This window comes from Podarcis melisellensis (genome assembly GCF_964234715.1).
Source record: "Podarcis melisellensis genome assembly, chromosome: 4".
Lineage (NCBI taxonomy): Eukaryota > Metazoa > Chordata > Lepidosauria > Squamata > Lacertidae > Podarcis > Podarcis melisellensis.
Window position 1 is genome coordinate 77,646,583 of NC_138531.1, and position 22,882 is coordinate 77,669,464.

Sequence of the window (22,882 nt, forward strand, 5' to 3'; positions counted from 1 at the left end):
CACAGTTCTAATGCAGTCACTGTAATTATCTAGGTTTGAGCATAGCTTTTTTCTGAAAGGCAGTCTGGATTACTCTAAAAATAGGTTATTACACCTTAGAAATGAAACAGTTCAGTGCTCTTAAAATTCACCTATAGAATTCTTTGCACCCGAGGCATCCATTATAGTTCAGCGATAGACTGGCTCTGTAGCCAATCTCGTTGCTGACCAGGATTTAGAGTTACAAGCTGCCTCCATGGAGTAAGAATGCACACTTTTAATATGCAGAGTTCCATTGAAACGGGCATGAACACAAAATAACTGCAGTTTTAATTATTTTGTGGCGGTTGATTGTAAAAGCGTGTGAGGTTATTTGCACAGGAAGTTGGTTGCACTAGCAGTTGCACATGGAGGTTCATAGTGTCAAATGCCATGCAGCTGATACAGTCCAGCACCATGCTAGTAAATATGAAGTCAAACAAAGAGATGAGACAAGCTATTAACATGCCAAAGCATGTTTGCATTTTGGGCATACATCTCAACATTTTTCATACCCTGGGATACTATCTGAATATAGTATATTATCTGAATAATACAACTATTAACTACTGAATTTATTTCCCCCCTCAGATTACCATAAGAATGTAAACCTATTGCCATTTGGCATAGGAAAAAGTAGGGAAATGTTCAGTTTTAAGCCAGGAATATGGGCTGGGTTGAATGTCTCCACAGGAATACTGATTTGTTTCAACCAGCCATGTTCAATGGCAAAGCATGTAAAAGCATTAAGCCATTCCAGGACAAAGTAATAGATCGCTAACAGTGCAATTCTATACATGTCTAATCAGGAGTATGTTCCATTGAGCTCAATGGGGCTTATTCTCACAAAACTGGATACAAGATTGTAGTTTATATACAGTGGTGCCCTGCAAGACGAATGCCTCGCAAAACGAAAAACGCGAAAGACGAAAGGGTTTTTCGGCTTTTGCGTCGCTTCACTAGACAAATTTCCCTATGGGCTTGCTTTGCAAGACAAAACGTCTTGCGAGTTCTTGTGAGTTTTTTTCCTTTTTTTTAAAGCCGCTAAGCCGTTAATAGCCGTTAAGCCATTAATAGCCGCTAAACCGCTAAGCCGTTAATAGCCGCTAAGCTGCTAATAGCCGTGCTTCGCAAGACGAAAAAACCGCAAGACGAAGAGACACGCAAAATAGATTAATTTCGTCTTGCGAGGCACTACTGTAATTTTATTTTAAAGAACATATACTGGAAAAATCTGGCATGAAAATAATTTAGCACCTTCTTTATTCATTAAACTACAATGAGCTGTTGTTGTTGTGCTGGTATTTATATATTGTAAGCCACCCTGGAATTTTTAATGAAGGATGGTATAAAATGTTTTTAGACAGATAGGTTTGTATAAATGCTGATAGGAAGCCATGTACACTCTCGTCTAGCAAGAGTGACCTGTGAAGGAAGCTTCCACACATGAATTTCCTTCTTGAATTTGTTTCCATTACTGCCAAAGATTGCTCCATGTGGGTGAAAATGTGTTGGTGCACTATCAAACAAATGCTTGCAAGATCACCTTAAACAGAACCAATATCTTGTACGGAGGTGTATGAATCCAGGTCCCGCAAACACAGTATCTGATGATCGAGGCAGCTAAACCAACCATCTGTTTGGCAGGTAAGTACCCACAGGTTCATGAAATGGGAGGAACTTTGGATTGGAGCTGCTGCTATTTGTAAATAGGTAAAGATAGAGGGACCCCTGACCATTAGGTCCAGTCATGACCAACTCTGGGGTTGCGGCGCTCATCTCGCTTTATTGGCCGAGGGAGCTGGCGTACAGCTTCCAGGTCATGTGGCCAGCATGACTAAGCCACCTTTGGCGAACTAGAGCAGCGCACAGAAACGCCGTTTACCTTCCCACCGGAGCAGTACCTATTTATCTATTTGCATTTTGACGTGCTTTCGAACTGCTAGGTTGGCAGGAGCTGGGACCGAGCAACGGGAGCTCACCCCGTCGCAGGGATTCAAACCGCCGACCTTCTGATCAGCAAGTCCTAGGCTCTGTGGTTTAACCCACAGTGCCACCCGTGTTTTATAAATAAAAGTCCTCAAAGCATTTAAAGAAGACTTAGCATTTAGCTAAATCAAGATCATGCTGTAATCAACTGATTTCCCCCTAAGCATTGTTGTAATACAGAAATATCAGTTTTAATTCATTATTATCCTCCTTTGTAGAATCAACATAGTCACCTCAATAATTTTCACTTATTCAAAAGTGAACCTAGCTATCAATATTGCCGAATAAGAGCTTGGAAGCACAGTACAGAATCAAAGTCCTAAGGTTTGGGACAATGACCTCAAAACTGCTCATACTAACTTTCCCCTGTCCCTGCATATCAGCAAACCCAAAGGGGAGCAGAACCAGTGTACAAAGAAAGAACAACAGGTGACACAAGAAAGCAAGACAAGTGAGTAAAATGAAAAAGATTTTTTAGAAGTGCAAAAAAACCAAGAACAGTAAAATTAAGAAGTTATGAGGTACAACATTGCCAAAACCAACAACCAACCCAAATCATTATGGAGTGGGAAGCGGGGAGACAATGGTCATATTTCAGATAGACATTTCCTCATGCACTTTTTAATAAAATAAAATAAAATAAATTTTTTATTTACAGCTGCCCTTCCCGGCCAGGGCCGGGTTCAGGGCGGCTAACACCAAATTAACAATAAAACGTAATAGAAAAACACAACAACAACAACAAACAGTTAATTAAAATACAGCTTAAAATACAGCCTCATTTTAGTAGCAGCAGCCCATAAATCAAGACTATAAAGGGAGGAAACATCAGATATTCACCCGAGCCAGCTATCCATGCTGGTCCTACATGGGCCAGCAAAAAAGCCAAGGGGAAATTTATATACAAAATCCCATATAAGGGGTCAGAGTGAGTCTAAGCCGAAGGCCAGGTGAAACAGCTCTGTCTTGCAGGCCCTGCGGAAAGATGTCAAATCTTGCAGGGCCCTAGTCTCTTGTGATAGAGCATTCCACCACATTGGGGCCAGTGCTGAAAAGGCCCTGGGCCCTAGTTGAAACCAATCTAACCTCCTTGAGGCTTGGGACCTCCAAATTATTGTTATTTATGGACCTTAAGGTCCTCCGCGGGGCATACCAGGAGGTATCCAGACCCTGTCACTTTTCTTAATTATTGTTGGCCACATGGTGTTATAGTTGTTTATATTTCTGCCTGCTTCTATCCTTTCAAAGGAACTACTGTGGGATGCAGCCTCAGGCTATTTTTTGCGGGGGGGGGGGAGCTGTTTGGCTTTGCCCCCACACATGGTAAATGCCATTAAAAAAGAAAGAACGGCAACATGGTGTCTTCAGGTGCTCCAGTATCCTTCCTGTCTTAAAATAAGCCATGGTGATCTGGAAAACGTTTGACTAAGCATGGATGGCAAATCACTGTACAAAGATGTACAGAAATGAATTGCTTTCCTTGGGCTGAATAGAAAAGTTTGAATGTTACAAAGTGTTCTCTAGTAGCCTAAAATAATAGCTTCACTTTACAAAGGTCAATTAAAAATAAATCACTTGACTGGAAACATCTTGCCAGCCACTACACTAGTCTGTACTAGATTCACACAAACTATCCAGAACTGCTACATGAACACCAGGGTTTACTTTGTGCCAGGGTTGTTTTCAGGATCAGTTTAATCATAGAATATGTGATACAGTAAAAAAACCTTTAGCTGGGCAAGTGAAAAACGTTTCTCCACATACCGAGAGCTTAAGGAGGAGAGGCTCCCAGACTGACAGGACCCCATCACCTGCCTTGTCCCCAGAAATGAAAACCTGGCCTAGCTTGCAAGGCACAGTACACTAGACTAAGGATTACCGGTACCATGTGAATGTGTTGGTTCCCACAGGGCAGTTTACATCCTTTTTAGCTCAGCATAAGGCATAGCAGCCAAGCTAAGGTTTAAGCTAAGCACATCATCTGAACATGGAGTTGTACTTTGTTCTTGGCTGCAGATCATAGTTAAGGATACTTCCATGATATTGGGTTCAGATGACATGCAGATAAGTTTGCTGATGTTAAAGACCCTAGAAGCATTAGGATTAGAAACTCTGCATGGGGTGGGTGTGTGATGGGTCCCAGATGTGAGGCCTAACTCCTGCCACCATCCCTTCATATTTGGATATTTCCTTAAAGTTGCAGGCTAGCACAACAGCTATTAAGATGGAAGGAATATTAGGGGGAAAGCGCATGGCTAGCTGGTTAGTACATATGTGCCAGCTTGCTTCCATATTAATTCCTGGCCATCCAGAATTGGTAAAAGAAAATTAATTCCTGGCCATCCGGAATTGGTAAAAGAAAATTTTAGAGAGTTGTTAGGCAATCCTTCACATGCTCTCTCTCTTTCTTGTGCTTCCCTGGAAACTTGGTGGTGAAACTGGAAATGAACTAGGGATGATGGTGTTGATTTCCCCCATGAAAGATAAGAATCTTTGTATTACGGTTGGCGGGTATGAGCATGAAGGGGTAAGGGAGTAGTACCTTTATCCAAAGCCTCACAAGACCTATGCAGCACAAACATCTCAAGAATGCTCTGTTGGATATGCTGGAGTAGGATAGGAATATATATAGTACCTACTTATATTATGTTCTATGGCTGCAATATATTAGATTGCGCCTATGGTCTGAAACAAACATAGAAGGTACAAAAACCACTTTTACCGTGGTCAAGATGTAATATGGAATTGTAACTTACTGCAGAAACAACATAACAGATCAAATCCTTGATTACCTTCTCCTCCGAGTCTCCTGGCTGACAGGTGATAACACCATCTCTTGAGCCCCCAGCGAATGTTGCCTTGCAGTTTGCCAGCCACTGTAATTTGGAAAGAAAAACAGACGTATAAAGTTACTTGAAGCCAGTGTGGTGTAATGGTTAGAGTGCTGAACTAGGACCTGGGAGACCAGGGTTCAAATCCCCACTCAGCCACAAAGCTCACTTGGGTGACCTTGGGCCAGTTACCATCTATTAGCCGAACCTACTTCACAGGGTTGTTGTGAGGATGAAACAGGGAGGAGGAGAACCTTGAGGTCCTTGGAAGATAAAGGTGGGATAAGGTAAAGGGACCCCTGACCGTTAAGTCCAGTCACGGATGGCTCTGGGGTTGCGACACTCATCTCGCTTTACAGGCTGAGGGAGCCGTCGTTTGTCCGCAGACAGCTTCCAGGTCATGTGGCCAGCATGACTAAGCCACTTCTGGCGAACCAGAGCAGCGCACGGAAACACCGTTTACCTTCCCACCGGAGCAGTACCTATTGATCTACTTGCACTTTGATGTGCTTTCGAACTGCTAGGTTGGCAGGAGCAGGGACTGAGCAACAGGAGCTCACCCTGTCGCGGGGATTCAAACTGCTGACCTTCTGATCGACAAGCCCTAGGCTCTGTGGTTTACACCACAGTGCCACCCGCGTCCCTTAAAGGTGGGATATAAATGTAATAAATAATAAAATAAATAATAACCCGATGGCTAGTGAATATGAAAATAGTTTTGGCTGTATTTTAGGGTACATTTAGATACACTGCTACACCTTTTATAATGAATACAAGAAACATTTCCTGGAATACTTGTCCCATATCGAGAAATATCTTGGGTGCATGTAATCTGCCATTATTTGTGGATTGGCGCTCCACCTGGTGGTTGAAGGGAAATGGCTGCTCAGACAACGTTCAGGCTTGGGTTCTCCCATGAGCCCTCAGTTTTGATTTTACCTTCACAGATGTGGTTGATTCTCAGAAGCTGTCTCCTTCTTAGACTTGTGCTTGTTAGCCCTATTCACAGTCTTCTGTCTTATTTCTTTATTGAAGTTAAAAATAGTTCCTCCTTTCTCTGTCGTCTGTCTGTGTTAAGGAGACGTCATGGCACTCACTGGATGAGGGTAGGGTGTTAAAACAGTATGTTTCTAGAACTAAGTCACTGATTCTCTATGAGTTTCCTTCCATCCCCTTCCCTTGGGAAGAAAATGTCTATGCCTATATTAGCTTGTTGGCTTGAAGTCTGCATTTTTTGGTGTCCATCGTCCAGCCCTACCACCAGGTGCTGTTCCAGTCTCACAATGGCGGCAGATTTACATGCACACAGATACTGTATCCCCTTCACAGGTAAGGCCAATACTGAAGTCTTGAATGAAAACAGATTAAAATGTATATAATGACCTATTCAAATTCAAGCACATTTACTCAAGATGAAAGTTCAACGACACCTGTTCGCTAGTAAATGTGTTTAGGATTGCAAGCCAGATTTATTTTGAGTTTTGTCCAATCAGATATATAGTCTAAAAACAGAAAAAGAAGATATAGAGATGTAGTACTGTAAATAATCCAGTATTTTTCTCTAAATGTAAAGTCACTGAATGAGCCTCTTGCAGATTTGTAATGAAGTAGTGACTTTTTGCATTAAGGAATACAGAAATAGATAAAGCCATTACACCCAAAAATGATGCTTACCGAAAGTGTTGCCTCTTTCCTGTTGTTATATGTGTCCAAATATTCTTGTAGTTCTAAGACACTGAACTTTAGTTTCTCAAGAAGTCCACAAGACAAAAGCTAGAAACATTAAAATAAAGATCTTATAGTCAACATTACTTCATTCAAACTGATGGACTATATGCAACTAGCTGAGATGACTGGCAGAATCCGAGACCTGGGAGAGGAGACGGTAGAAGAGGATTGGAAAAAATTTTAAGATTTATTTGCAAAAATATTGTAAGCTGTATGAATGTTAAGCAGGATGCTTGAATATAAACAATTTGGCACCATTAAAATAGATGAAGTGAAGTTAGAAGATAAGTTAAAATGTAAGATAACTATTTGGCTTAATTTAATTTGTTATGGAGTATAACTAAGGTTTTTAAAATTTGAGATATAATATTGAAAATTAGCCAGTAAGGATGGAAATAAGGAGATAAATTGTTGGATTAATTTTTAAAGTGGAAGGTAGGGGAGGGAGACGTGAGGAGGTCCCAAGAAGATAAGAAACTATGTTATGTTATGTTATAACTTTGTTTGTATGTTATATTGTTAATTCAAAAATTTTAATAATTTTTTTTTTAAAAAAAACATTACTTCATTCAGTGAGATCAGTATAACTATTTTGCTATATACCAAAATCAATGGGGGAAACCCCACATGACAGTCCCTGGATAGTTGTTAGACATTTGCAAGGCCTGGGTTGTACTACTTCATGACTGAACTTGTGGGAGATGATTGTTGAAGCTACTGTATTATTATACATTAGAGATCATATTATGCTATCATAAAAAGGCATATTTCCTTGGATAAACCAACAAGGAAAAGCATAATTTAGTGTACAAATTATTCAAATTAAATATATTTTAATGTATTTGCTTATTTTGAAGAATTGTACTTCTGCTGATCATGGAGAGGCATAAATAGCTATTTACAGCAATGGCAACCCTTTCATAAACAGCTACCAAACACCAGCTTTTGACATTTTACCAAATGTTGCCCAAATGCTTTCAAGCCTGCCTTCAAAATTATGAGGTATAGAAACCTGCTTTCGTTTAATTTTGGTTAATGAAAGAATTCCGCACTCATAACTCAGTTATTAGCACTGTCTATTTACAGACTCTCCTAATCTATAACCACCCAGCGTGAAGAAGAGCTGAAGCAGTTGGTTAGAATGTAACAAATACCTAATGTCTCCTATTATGTCTCAATACATGTTTCCAGACAGGTCTATCAAGAAAAGATACAATCAGCTTCCGAGTCTTCACCACTCTGATAGTTTTATGAATGGCACTTCAATGTGGTTAGTCATGCAAAAAATACTCACTGTTTCAGCATCTACAAAAAGGGTAGGGCATTCTGAACATGATGTCAGCATCTGTGATGAGCTCACAAACTTCGAGCCTATTCCTCGCAAATTGTCACCAAGGTAGCTGGCAGCATCGCAAGTTAGAAAGCAGAATCTTTTCTGAATATTCTATAAAGCAAAAGTATGCATAACACATTTGCTACTGAACTTAATGATAGAACTTAATGTACATTTTAATTTGGTATACACCAACTACTGCATTCATTCTTTATGTATACTGCAGAGGGGAACGAACACACACACACACACACACACACACACACACACACAATATCAATCAATCAATCAATCTGTAGCTCTCTGTCCTGCTTTCTTGTTTTGTAATCCTCCTTCACTCCCTTCCTGTTAGACCGAACCTGTGTACAGCATTGGCTCATTCTGTTTTGTCACTAGTAACAACCAACATGAGACTTCTCTGCCCATTCTGGGCATTGTTTTGTTAATACTCAATGTCAAGTGGTCTATCAAAAAATGTAATGAGTGTTCTGATGCCAAGTTTACAGGAGGGGAAATCATGAGAGAGGCTTCTTTGTGTTTGTTTTCCCCTCTGGCCAGAACTGCTTGGCAAGGGTGCCTGGGCCGCTTGAGAGAGTTCCAACATACTGAACTGCATCTGGAAACTATTGCACACCAAGACTCTCTTCCTGCTTCCCTAGCCGATAGAGAGATTTCTGTAAATAGCTTTCTAAATGGTTTCTAAACAGTTTTCTGCTGTAAACTACAGAGTTACTTTTAAGGACTGCTCAAGCCATGTAGGAACCAAAACATACTATGGTTTTATTTAGAGCGTCTGAGAAACTGGAAACATTTGATAACATATCCTCACTCTTATCTTGAAAACTGTTGTGGGAACATGGGTATTAAAGCAGTAGCATCATGGCGTGCCAGTACCACCCAGAAAGCAGCTTACATCACACAGCAGAAGAGCTAAAAGGAAAAAGTGATTGCCTTATCACTAAACCTTTCTAATGCCTCTCCTACTTAACAAAGCAATTTTAAAAAACCTACACTGGAATCTGTGGGTTGCAATGGCAAAGTTGCACTTATATCTACAACCCTACACCAGAAACATCCAGGCATAGATTCCTTGGGACAAGTACCTTGGTAGCTCAGGAAACAAAGAAGGGCACATACTGAGGGTTAAGAAGGGAAGAGATAAACCAGGGAGGGCGATTTTAACCCTCCTTAATCCAAAACAAAGTACCTGCAACCCAGCATAATGGGCCACCTTCCCTCTTTGACCTTACCAAGTGTGCCTCTTTGGACCAATGTCTACCTGTCATCAAACCCACTGCAATAATAAATAACTCTCATTATACTTTTGCTTGATGGCACACAGCAAGATCTGGAAAATTAAAACCTCCTGCCCCCCCAATAAATGTTGATGGGCTGTGAAAAATAATCAGGGTCTAGATTTATTGACACCTGCAAAGTCTAAGGAACATATTGTGGGTTTCAACAAAATGTCAGTCATGTGGGATTCTAGAACACTTTTTGTTTACCTTAAACAGGGAGGAGAACACATGAAATGTATATACTGCACAGGAGCCATCTGAGTCACACATGAGCTGGTTCATATGGCTACGCCAAGCTTCTTCTGCATCATCACATGCAGCTGGTTGAAATGCAGCCAGGATAGCAGAAAAGAAGGGAGACGGAGGAGGCGAGACATTCCTGTCGCCTTCTCCAAAACTGAAAGAAAGCCACAAATTCTAGGTTAAGAGCCAATAGCGAGGCTACGCTACTACTGTTATATTTCCAAATAAGAAACTTAAAAATAAGTAAGTAAAAAGAACAGTTAAGTGAGGCTACATGCCGTTTTGTGCCCATGCCTACGCCCTCTTAATGAGGACAGAGTGTAAAGGATCCGATGACCTGATTTGACCCTATACTCAAATTCAGGACTGCCATGTAACTGCATGTATTCTGTGCTCAGAATTTCCTGTTCAATGTCACATAGTAGGCATACCCTTATAGGTTAAAGAACTGACTCCGTATATTTAATCAGAATTGCTTTATCTTGCTGCTCTCGGTTTTATTGTTAAGAAATTGATTTTAGTCATTTGAACTGCCTCACTGTGTTTTATGGAATTTATTATTATTATTATTATTTAACCACTTCATATTTTTTTTATAAAAAAGCAGGATATAAAAAGGTAAAATAAAAAAATACATACATACCTGGTAAGTGCATATTGATCCATCAACCGGTCACCTTTTTCTTCAGTCTCTGTCATATCTAGGCTAAAGCTGTCGCTGTATTCAAAAGCTGCAGGGAGTTCATTTGTAGAGCCAGAGAGATCATCTTCCTGTACAGAGGTATCTTCCTCTTCTTGGGCACCTTCAGTCTGGGGGGATTGAATTGGTTACCATTTATTGTTATCCTGCCCTTCATCACTTTCATGATCCAAGAACGGGTAACAATAATTTAAAAACTATAATAAAATTTTAAACAAGCTATCTGCAGTAAAACACACCATAAACAATAAAGAACTGCCACTATCAGAACCTACAAAAACAAAAAGCACAGGAAATACCAAATGTATTACAGCAGGTACACCCAATAAAATATCTCTCATCCCTTTCCACTGAGAGCTTAAGAGAAGTTCCATTTGTTTGTTTTATACACCTTGTGCACAAGATGAGGGTCTTGTTACTTGGTTCTTTGCTACCCCAGAGACCCTGTTCAGATTATATTTCCTCCTCATATGGTATTTAGGAAGAGTTTGAGAACAGATCCCAGGTAAAAATATCCTACCCCCCCCCCCCGGGAAGTGAATAAATGGATCAGAAGATTAAGCTAAGAATACTCTAATTTAGGGACCAATATATGTGGATCCAAACTACAAGAAAGAAGATTCCACCTAAACATTAGGAAGAACTTCCTGACAGCAAGAGCTGTTCGACAGTGGAATTTGCTGCCAAGGAGTGAGGTGGAGTCTCCTTCTTTGGAGGTCTTTAAGCAGAGGCTTGACAACCATATGTCAGGAGTGTTCTGATGGTGTTTCCTGCTTGGCAGGGGGTTGGACTTGATGGCCCTTGTGGTCTCTTCCAACTCTATGATTCTATGTTTATTATGGGTGGTTCTTTCTGTGGTCTCCAAGACTACAGAATTCTTGATCCCTGTTGGTGTGGTATAGGGTCAATCTGCATAGCAGTTGGCTGGACCTTCAGTAGGACACACACTCTTGTTTGCATTCCCAAGAACAGTAGCCTATATTTGCATCTGGTGGCATGGTAACCCCCTAGGAATAAAGTGAAAATCTAAGATAGATATCTGAATTTTAGATGTTCATTGAATCTACAGAAAGTTTTGGGTCAGCAGGACCATTTAACAATTTATGGCCATTTCTTGATTGTTATCAGCATCATTACTGGACCCAGGAATTGGCTCTCTAAGGAGAACACTAAGCCTGGCCCTAGCAAGGGTTGTATAGTTATCAGTTGGGTCCCAAACCAGGGCACATGTTTCCCCAAGTCTTGAGTAAAACTACAGTAAGGGAGACTAAGGTAAGTCAGGTGCTTTGCCACCAGATCTGGACTTCTAGCCTGGCCCATTGCTGCCTTTGCTCATGGGGATGTGTGTGCGTGTGAGAGACAACAGGATAGGGACCTGAGCCAGGGTGGAGGTCATGTGGTTTCCTGGTTCCTTGGGTGAGTATGTTGATGGAGTGTGAGGACTGTGGGTTCCCTGCACTCCCCCACTTTGTACTAGAGACCACTACAGAGTCCAGCACTTCCTAGATGCAGGTCCCATTTAAAGCACATGGCTTCCCACAAAGAATCATGGGAACTGTAGTTTGTTAACAGTGCTCTGAACTGCAGCTCTGTGTAGGGGGTGAGTATAGTTCCCAGGATTCTCAGGGGATGATGACCATGTGCTTCAAACGCATGGCATGGATGTGACCAGTTTCCGCAGAGGTTCATTGGGTTCTGCTCCCCAACCACAGCCCGCTGAGATGTACTGCAGGACACCCAGAGTTTCCTTTGAGTTTCAGATTCCAGAAACTCCACTATACATATGGAACTCACCACATGACCCTTGGATCCTGCCTGAACAACCCCAGTGCAACACAAAACTTAAAGAGTGAAATGCTTTTTGCACACAGTGAAAAGCAAACTTAGCGGAATGTGGCAAAACCTAACTACCTACTTCTCTGAGACGATTTCTACTGCCATTACTGATAGGTTACACTTCATGTGCAGCGACAAGTGCTTTCTCCCATAGAGCGATCCATTTTTTGTTCCTGCTTTTCCCCCCTAACCCTACGGCATCATAACATGCCTGCAGCATAAAGCAATAGTGTTGACACTTCACTGGCGCAGTGGTCAAAATGTCCCATACAAAGCACTTATTTAACGCGGCCTGCCTCTATTTTGACTTACCAGCTCTGTCAATATTTCTCAAATAGAAGCATTTCCAAAAAAAAAAGTAAGCTACAGAAACAAATACATGGTATTTCTATTAAACTTTTACCAACCTTTGATAACTGTGTCCCCGGCATGCTTCATTTCAGGCAGATACACAGAGCAGCATTTACATTCTTTTATTTACCAAAGTCAGTGCATTACTGTAATCAGCATTCTGAAAGTAGACCAAACAGGCAAGAATGGAGCCCAAGGCAGGCAGCTGCACAATACAGCGCCCACATTTTTTGCAGGGTGGGGGGAGGAGAATGGAATTCATGCTTCCACCCACAGGACTATTTTTTATTTTTATTTTTTTGGTACTGCTGTATTAAAGTTGGTGGAAGGATGATGCTGGCAATTCTGAAGGCTGAGAAACTCGTACATTTTAATCGACACTAATTATAGCTGGACATGCCGAATCAAAGTGTACAATCTGATGTAAACCACCGCTCCCCCTCTATTTAATAAAATTGCTTAGATAAAATTCATTCACCTTTGAGCCTTCAGACACCTGGAGATTATTCATTTCAGGCAAAGAAGCATTAGAACTGGAAGTTCTTGAACTGAAAGGAGGCGGAGCTGTTGAAGATGCTTCACACGGTGTGGAAAGAGAGTCAATGTGGTTTGTGTCCTCAGAAGGGGAAAGTGTCATGATCTGTTAAAAGAAGGAACAAGGCTAAAGCTAAAGGCAGGATGGAATCCCTCCTGAAGAAGCGACACTGAAATGAAACGGGAGCTTCACAAACCCTTGCGTTGTTCATTTTCAGTGGAGTGTGCGCAAAGCAAACTGGTGTGGATTGTGTCCAGCAAATGACACCATTTTCCTATGAAGAGCCTCTAAATAATAATATTGAAAATAATGTAATATTCTCCACTAGTGATCACTAAACAGTTTAAGCTTGTGATTTTATGAATTCCATTAAGCTTTCTGTGTATATTCCAGGTTATTGCTTTCCTTCCTTTTTGATGTTTTACGGAAAACAAAAGTTACATTATCAAATGGGGGGGAGAGTTCAAGGGGGGCATTTACAGTGGTGCCTCGCAAGACGAAATTAATCCGTTCCGTGAGGCTCTTCGTATAGCGGTTTTTTCGTCTTGCGAAGCAAGCCCATTGACAGCTTAGCGGATTAGCGCTACAGCTGTCAAGCGGCTTCCAGCGATCAGCTGTTAAGCGGCTTATCAGCGGAACAGCTGATAAGCGGCTTAGCGGCTTAAAAAAAGGAAGAAAAAAGCGAAAAAAACCCGCAGGGGGATGCAAGATTTTTTTCATCTTGCGAAGCAACCCCGTAGGGGAATTCGTTTTACGAAGCGCCTCCAAAACGGAAAACCCTTTCGTCTAGCGGGTTTTTCGTCTTGCGAGGCGTTCGTCTTGCGGGGCACCACTGTAACTGAATGTGACATATAGTAACAAATGGAATAAAGACCCACTTATCACATTTGATATTTTCTGTATGCAGAACTTGCCTCTAACCGTGCAATCCTATATATGTCTACTGAGAAGTAGGCTCAACTGGATCCAACGGAGCTTACTCCTGAATTGCTGCCTGAATCTTTTTATGTTTGCCAACTATGAAAAGAAAATTAAGAAGAACCCTCTTCTTAAGAATGTAAGGTCTAACCCTTTCTGTGTTGCTAGTAATCAGTTTAAGTGTAAGAATCATATATATATCTTCCAGCAGCCTATAATTTAACTACTTACTAGTTGCGACTGTTCTAGAATTTGACTTGTTGTTAGGTCTTCCTCCTCCGATGACTCATCCGAATCTTCATGGTTTATTTTGTTTAGGCTGGGTGTACTTCCTGAAAGCTGGCTTTCTTCCAGAAGCTGCATATCACACTTGTCCAGACTATCAAGAGAACGCCTGCGCACTCCCCAGTTGAAATTGTCCATGCTTTCACCCTGCAATCACAGCATTGGTTTGTTTTCTCTGCCACAACAAATCTCCACCCCCCCAAAGCTTTATTTAGCAACATTTCATAAGGTCAGTAAGGATTTAAAGAAAGTTAGACTGACTTTTAGCTGCAAAATTATTTTTCATATAAATTAGCAATATATGAATAATAATAATAATAATAATAATAATAATAATAATAATCCATAAATATGAATAATCCAGAAAGATGAAGCAACAGCAATTCCTAAAGGGAGCTGACAACATTGTGGTCAACAAATCCCTTCTTCACCACCCAAAAAGTCGCCTGCATGTCAACTTTTGATCTTCAATGGGGAGGTGCACTTTGAGGACCATGGGGGAGCTACACCCCCATTTAAAAGTAAACGGCACTACCCGCTGGACAGCATTTATGTCCACTGAAATTATCGTAAACTGTTGGAACAGCAGCAAAATTGTTTTCATCGATTGCTATTTTATGCATTATGTGTTTATGAAAAGGGTACAATAGCAAACCTCAGGCAAAATATTCCAGGTTTTCTGTACGACACACATGAACACAATACTCAAGTGCAGAGTGAAGGCAGAGCTAACACTTTCAGTTTAGCATGCACAATGCAAGGTGTCAAATCAGCAGAGCCTTCGGTTTTAATCCCGCTTTTGCTTTACAGATTAGACATTAATTTCATAGGAACAATTTTTTTTAAAAAAAAATTAAAACCATTTTATTTTTGACATTTTTTTTAAAAAGATAAACAAAGACATGCTCTGTTTTACTCCTAGTTTAGGTTTTACAGCACAATCCTATACTTGTTTACTCAGAAGTAAGTTCCCCTATGTTCAGTGGAACTTACTCTTTAATAAGCATGTTTAGGATTGTAGCCTCAGCCACTGAGACATGTATGATTCTGGAAATGGAGCCTGAGTATTTGTGGGACATTTTTGCCAGTAATATACTTACTAATAAAGCAACATTTAAGATATTGGCAGGTAGCACTGAAGCAAATGTAGAAACCCAAATTTTAATGTTTCAGTAAAGATCGGGGCTGGTAAGCAGATCTAACTATGACTCCCAATTCCTCAGGCATGTTTGGTGAGGAGAAATCTGGATTTTACCATAAAAAACTGACAGTTGTCATTATTGCATTTGCTCAAATGTAAACCTTTTACTTATTTGAGCATTTTAACATTGGAGTAATGGAATGCAGTAAGCCCACAACTTATCTGGGGGATTGCGTTCCAGAGATTGCACCTACAGTGGTGCCCCGCAAGACGAAAAACCCGCTAGACAAAAGGGTTTTCCGTTTTGGAGGCGCTTCGCAAAACGAATTTCCCTATGGGGTTGCTTCACAAGACGAAAAAATCTTGCGTCCCCCGGCGTTTTTTCTTCTTCTTTTTTCGCCCTTTTCCTAAGCCGCTAAGTCGCTTATTAGCTGTTCCGCTGATAAGCCGCTTAACAGCTGATCGCTGGAAGCCGCTTGACAGCTCTAGCACTAATCCGCTAAGCTGTCAATGGGCTTGCTTCGCAAGACGAAAAAACCGCTAGACGAAGAGAATCGCGGAACGAATTCTTTTCGTCTAGCGAGGCACCACTGTAACGCCAAAAACGCATATGGTCAAAACCCGTTAGGTGGGATTGCCAAAGTTATTTTCCCTGGATGCTCATCCCCTTTCTACTTATTATTATTTTTTACATTTGTCGCGTGTGTAAAGCTGAACATGCACATGTTAAACGCATGTAAGTGGCAGGGGACGCTCTCAGCACTACCTGGAAATTTTGGGGACTGGACCTGGGAACCTTCTGCATGCAAGGCAGAATTGCAGCCTTTCCCTATTCCTGTTAAATGTTTGGAATTGGCACAGAGATTTAAGCTGGCAGGATCTCTTAAGCATTACCATTAAAGACCTCGGTTTTATTCAGCAAGAATCAAGCTATGCAATTCTATATATAATTTGAACTCTTTTTTTTTTGCACAAATAGCTGGAATAAACACTTGTACATATATTCATATATACAGTATGTTTTTTAAAAAATTAAAAAACCTAACCACAATTATATGCCACTTAGAACCTAGTCAAGGTTCAAAGATTGCAAAGAATGGGAAAAGCAGATGAACAGGCAACTCCCATTCACCCTAGGCTTTCAATGGGAGGCAAGGCAGAATATAAATTGAATAAGTAAAATAATAATTTTTCTTATAATGCAACATTATGGGCTTTCCCCAATTATTTTTTTATTTCATGGCTCTCACTGTGAACGAGATCTGTGAACCCCACCTTGAGATTTTATAGTAGACTTAACACTTGAACCAGTTCCTCGTTCTTTAGAACTATAAAACATTTCTAAAGCATAGCAAGAAGTGGAACCTCCGTTAAACACATAACACACACACACGCTGAAAAAGCAGAATATATCACAAGATACAAACAAGGCATTACATCTACTAGCACATGTGAGTTCAAATAGCATTATCTTACCTGAAGTTCCTGAATAGCAGATATAACAAATAGGAAACAAATAAAGAAAAGTATTTGTAAACATACTTAATTTAAACAAACTCTTTATAGACATTTTCCCTACAATCTAAATGAATGCTACTAAACTGATAAACTTATCCCTTCTTGTAACTTTACAGAAGCTTAAAAATACCATGATACTGATTTCACAACCTAATTAAAAAATACTGAATCGTGGCATCTGGTGACTCTTAGATTGTTCATAATCTAATCAGCATTTATCTGTGCATGATATGAGCAACTGGAAAACAAGGTACGGAAAAACGATATTAGCAGTTCCGAACACTGTTTAATTCCCATATATGTACAAGAAGTTCAGATCTACCACGTCTAAATTATTGGTCTATGAAGTCGCTGAAGCAGCAATCCTATACCAATTTACCTGGAAGGAAGAGCCATTGTACTCAATGGGACTTATTTCCATGCAGGATTGCACGGTGAAACAAATAGTCACCACTTCTGTCAAGCCGAAAGTTGCTTCTATGTTTTTAATTGTTTTAAAAGCTATTTGTTAAGGCATTTCAGGGCAAAGACGTTAAGATTCAATAACAGGAAACACGTTACAGCACTGCCTAATAATACTGCTATTGTTAAGAATGAATGTGTTTTTCCATTATATACTCCACTTTTGAAGGCTTTGTATCTTCAAAGCAATCATTCCAGCCTGGAGCTAGCCTGTTCCCTACATGTAAACTCTGAATACGGGTCACAAGATTCAAACTTCCCATGTGAAACCTGGAACGGTTGAGAGGTCCTGCGGTATTTCAGACACCGTACAGTTAACTAAGTCCCCAGTTTGAACTATCTAAGTAAAGGGGAAAGCCCCTCTGCTATTTCCGTTCAGATTCCTGACAGAATAATTGCTATTCCTCCTGAAACTAGTGGGTGAACAGCATTATATTTTTGAGAGAAAATTGGTGTATTTTTTTTAAATAAATGCATGAAATGCATTCACAGAAATGGGATGGCCTGTTTATAACCCAGAGAACTGCACCAAAATGTGCAAAGTAGGTATAACAGCTCCTTTTGTCCACCTCACTCCTTTGTCTACAGCAGCAAACAAAGCTGTGTGTCTGAATACTGCAGATAATAGCTGAAGTGCATGTGCAAACACTGGCTGAAAAGCAGCTGCAGCTCACTCAATTTCTTAACTATGGTTAAGAAATCAGCAGTATTCCAAACCCATATTAGGAGGCACAGTGGCCATACCTGCAAGTAACAATATTTATTATTTATTAAATTTCTACACCATCCTTCATCTGAGGATCACAGGACTGTTTACAATATATATTAAAAAAACACAAAAATGCACAACATAGTAACAAACAAAAGCAATGCCCCCCCTTTAAAAGGCCATAGATTATTTAATTAGTTAAAGGCCTCAGAGGAGAGGAATGTTTTCGCCTGGCAAGCCTTCCTGGACAAAGCATTGCAGAAAGGGCACGTAAAACAATAAACCATGGTTTGGTGTTACATGGATGAGTCTCAGCAAACCCAAGCAAATTGCCAGACTCACACATCTCCTCCCCCCTTTCCTTTGGCCTAGTAGCTGGGCCGGGGTGAGATTTCTGCCAAATTTAGTTTCACTTTTAAGGATTCTCAGATTAGCATTACTTACAAAGCAACCTCTGCTGCATTTCATAATATACCCAAATGAGGGGTTACAAAGCTGGCATACTAAACTACCCAAAAGGTAAAGGTAGAGATAAAGGACCCTTGACAGTTAAGTCCAGTCGTAGATGACTCTGGGGTTACGGCGCTCATCTCGCTTTACTGGCCAAGGGAGCCGGCGTTTGTCCGCAGTTTTTCTGGGTCATGTGGCCAGCAGGACTAAGCCACTTCTGGAGAACCAGAGTAGTGCACGGAAACACCCTTTACCTTCCTGCCGGAGCGGTACCTATTTATCTACCTGCACTTTGACGTGATTTCGAACTGCTAGGTTGGCAGGAGCAGGGACTGAGTAATGGGAGCTCACCCCGTTGCAGGGATTCGAACCGCCGACCTTCTGATCGGCAAGTCCTAGGCTCTGTGGTTTAAACCACAGCGCCACCCGTGCCCCTATTAGGTGGCATAGAAGTCAATAAATAATTTAGGATTCCTATAGCATGAGGTTCTACTTGTGCAATGGGCTCCCCAGAACCCCAGAGCAGATTTTGAGTGTGTGTGGGAAGTTGAAGGGAAGAGGAGAGGAGAGGGAAGCCCTGTTGCATGAGCCAAACAGCAGCACCATAATTTCTCCATTTGTACTACTCATTTGTGGCAACCAGTGTTTGCCTGTAGTACGACAAACCAATCCATAATTACTCTTTAAAAGCTATTTCATAAAGTCTATTAAAAGCTGGCTTCTTGAAAAGAGACAAAGTCTCTTCAGGTGCAAGCAAGGGAAGTCTTACTCATAGCAAACCCCTTTGTCCGCAGGGGAACATACTGCTGAGTCAACATGCACAGGATTTCACTACAAATGGATTTAATACCAGTCTGAGCACAAATTCTAAATCATGCAAACCAAAGATCTATTCTCACACACTAAACTGAGTTAGTCACACAGGTTTTAAAGAGAATATATTAAAGAAAGCTAGGATAGCATTAGCTAGGTGGCAATTTCCTTCTGATTTCCCCCCTGGAAAGAAACAATACTTACTTTATTTCTCAATTATATTTATATATTTTATTGCTGTGCTACTTACAACCTCTTCAAGCAAGTACCATGAAAATCCAGTGCTCCTCTGATAAGACATCTAGTATGCTGTTGCTCCTTGTATCGTTTGCTAGCTCTATCCTAATAGAATTACTGGACTGGAGCTATTAAAGGGCTAATATAGGACAGCCTTATGGAGCTATCTCGACACCTTCCCCAGCAGCTTGCTATTCTTCAGTCCCCGAAGGAATTTACTTCTGGAGTGACTGGCTACTTATTTGAATTCTTTTTTTTACTAGTTTAATTGCTGCTTATCCAGCTGTTGCCCCATTGTAACCATTTTGTATCGCAGCTGAGCCGCCTAATTGACTTTACTCATTAAGGTGCACTAAGGAGTTTCATCCTGTGTGAGTGTCTGGAGGCGGTTGGAGGATGGATGGCGGCTAACAGATTGAGGTTGAATCCTGACAAGACAGAAGTACTGTTTCTGGGGGACAGGAGGCGGGCAGGTGTGGAGGATTCCCTGGTCCTGAATGGGGTAACTGTGCCCCTGAAGGACCAGGTGCGCAGCCTGGGAGTCATTTTGGACTCACAGCTGTCCATGGAGGCACAGGTCAAATCTGTGTCCAGGGCAGCTGTTTACCAGCTCCATCTGGTACGTAGGCTGAGACACTATCTGCCTGCGGACTGTCTCGCCAGAGTGGTGCATGCTCTGGTTATCTCCCGCTTGGACTACTGCAATGCACTCTACGTGGGGCTACCTTTGAAGGTGACTCGGAAACTACAACTAATCCAGAATGCGGCAGCTAGACTGGTGACTGGGAGCGGCCGCCGAAACCATATAACACCGGTCTTGAAAGACCTACATTGGCTCCCAGTATGTTTCCGAGCACAATTCAAAGTGTTGGTGCTGACCTTTAAAGCCCTAAACGGCCTCGGTCCAGTATACCTGAAGGAGCGTCTCCACCCCCATCATTCTGCCCGGACGCTGAGGTCCAGCGCCGAGGGCCTTCTGGCGGTTCCCTCATTGCGAGAAGCAAAGCTACAGGGAACCAGGCAGAGGGCCTTCTTGGTAGTGGCGCCCACCCTGTGGAACGCCCTTCCAGCAGATGTCAAAGCAATAAACAACTACCTGACATTCAGAAGACATCTTAAGGCAGCCCTGTTCAGGGAAGTTTTTAACGTGTGATTTTACTGTATTTTTGGTTTTTATGGAAGCCGCCCAGAGTGGCTGGGGAGGCCCAGCCAGATGGGCGGGGTATAAATAATAAATTATTATTATTATTATTATTATTATTATTATTATTATTATTATCCTTCAGTCAGCCACAGCCCCACACCTCCAACTCATTAGAATGCAGCCCACAAGGCAGGCTGGCCCTCCAGCTGTTGCCCAACTACAACACCTATCATCCCTGGCCCTTGGCCATTATTTCCTGGAGCTGATGGGAGTTCTTGTTCAGCAATATCTGGAAGGTCAAAGGGGATATATACACTCTTGCTGTTCTACTCCAAGCTGCAGGGGAGGATTGCATTTTTTAAAGTTAAAATAAACAAATGCCTGTGTATAGAAAGCTAGCCATGTTAATTATTGTTGATCTGCCCCTGACACCACAGTGACCTCCATGTCAAGAAGCCAGATAAGCAACTCTGCCAGCTGCAACTGCCCAGCAGATCACAGGTTGGCCTGGGACACACTCTAGGGCAAGGGTCGGCAAGGTTTATCTTGCCTGGGCCAGATTGCGCCCGTGATTTCTGGCAGACGCAATTTCTGGCACCGCAGAAGCGAGTCCCTGCGCTGTGCTAGTTTAGAGCAGTCGCGAGTGGGCGGCTTGGTTCAGGGGCAGCTTGTGGGCTGGTCAAACGACCTCCACGGGCTGCTTCCGGCCCATGGGCCTTAGGTTGGTGACTCCTGCTCTAGGGGAATTTATCTTTCGGGTGTAAGGAAAAGAGGGAGGGTGGCATGCGAAAGCCCTCGTGGATGAGAACGCTTATCCAAAATTGCCCCTCTTTGCTTTCTGGCCCTGTTTTCCCTCCTCCTCACTTAACCGCCCTTTTCCCCACGGCGCAACGGATGTGGCAGCGCCTTGCCTCCTCCAGCCCCTAACGCTGACGTTTTCTCCAGTCAAACCGATATAATTATTCCCAGAGGGAGAAGATCTGCATTACCAGTAAAACGCCTTACCAAAAAAAGAAACAAAAGCAAGGCGTTCCAATACCCTTCAAGTATATGATGTAAGCTGGATAATATGCCCTCGCAGCAACTCCGGTCAAAGACAAACTGACAGGCTTTTACCTGCCAAGACCTGATTGCAGGCCCTCGGGCTTCTGTTTTTCTCCTACGAGAGCTGATGAGAATTGCTAACACCATAGAGTAGAGCAGAAAACAGCACGGGGGCTTTTAAGTGCTGGGGATTTCATCGCGTTTGTGCTGCATAAACATCACATATGCACATACACACATGCATGGGCCTATGCTTAGGTTTTGAGAGAGCACTGATGAAAGCAGCTGATTATATGGCTTGTGCAGTGTGTTCATTAAATTCAAAGCATGCATCCTGTTAATGATTGGGCATGTCAGACATTTGGCTGTAGTGAATCTTTAAAATTTTAATGCACGGAAACCTTAGTATCAGTACAAATCACTAAAACGTTCAGCCCTAGTCTTCTGTAGCATGCATTAAAGTGTGTATTGAGGGTTTGTTTTTGTTTTTAAATGAAGCGTATAAAGAGAAAAAAAGGTGTATGTTTAAGGAAGGGCATAGTAACCTGCCGAAAGTTAGGCTATCACACTAACACTGTGTAAACATTTATCATTGCTCAGCTAAGCCTTTGCTAGAATATAAAGAGGACATTATTTACTGTTGGGGAAGTGCTAAAATGGGGCTTAATCTGCAGTAAGAGCAAAGTTTGTTGAGAGAGAATGTACCATACCTCCCCGTCCTCCAGCTCCACATCGAGGAAATCGAAATCCCTAAAGACTCTGAACTGCTGCTCGCTGTTTGAATCGTCCATGTTCTCTTGCTCGCGGGCTCCGTCCTCGGAAGCCACCAGGCTCGTCTGGTGCTCAATCAGATCCAAATCTCCACATGAAGAAAAAATCACCTAAAAGTCAAGGGGGGGGGTTCTATTAAAAACAAAACAAACTCTTCCTCTACGGTGCTCTTTTGTTAGTCTAATGGGCTTTTCAGAAAGCTGTACACACCTAATTCCTTCAGTGGGTATTTTTAGAAGGCTCCTTTTTATTATTTATGTTGGACAGGTGCCTTCAGATTAAACTCATACTAAGACGCAACTATGAGCTGCAGGAACACGTCCAAGCTACCTCCTAATGGGTGCAGATTGATGCTTCCTTAGTATTTATATGCATTTATGGGAACAGAATGCAACTGCGGGAAAGGGCACGGAAAAGGGGGAAGCCAGCCCTTTTGCTTCTCAATTGGTACAAGGGAAAGCATGCAGATAAATTAGAATGTGTTACATTTCAGCCGTTATTATTTACAAATACGCTTGAACTTCATCA

The 22,882-nt window shown here is 41.7% G+C and overlaps 1 protein-coding gene across 9 annotated transcripts in view; it reads right to left on the reverse strand.

Moving 5' to 3' along the window:
• FRY (FRY microtubule binding protein) overlaps window positions 1–22,882 on the reverse strand; it is a 192,863-nt gene that overhangs the window by 5,720 nt on the left and 164,261 nt on the right. For all 9 annotated transcript variants that reach the window (XM_081909290.1, XM_081909288.1, XM_081909289.1 and 6 more), the window contains 8 exons: window positions 22,294–22,464; window positions 14,012–14,212; window positions 12,806–12,967; window positions 10,084–10,250; window positions 9,405–9,594; window positions 7,861–8,010; window positions 6,513–6,611; window positions 4,800–4,883 (listed from right to left, as the gene is read on the reverse strand). In XM_081909290.1, the coding sequence (XP_081765416.1) occupies window positions 4,800–4,883; window positions 6,513–6,611; window positions 7,861–8,010; window positions 9,405–9,594; window positions 10,084–10,250; window positions 12,806–12,967; window positions 14,012–14,212; window positions 22,294–22,464 (1,224 nt within the window). The remainder of the gene's footprint in view (window positions 1–4,799; window positions 4,884–6,512; window positions 6,612–7,860; window positions 8,011–9,404; window positions 9,595–10,083; window positions 10,251–12,805; window positions 12,968–14,011; window positions 14,213–22,293; window positions 22,465–22,882) is intronic.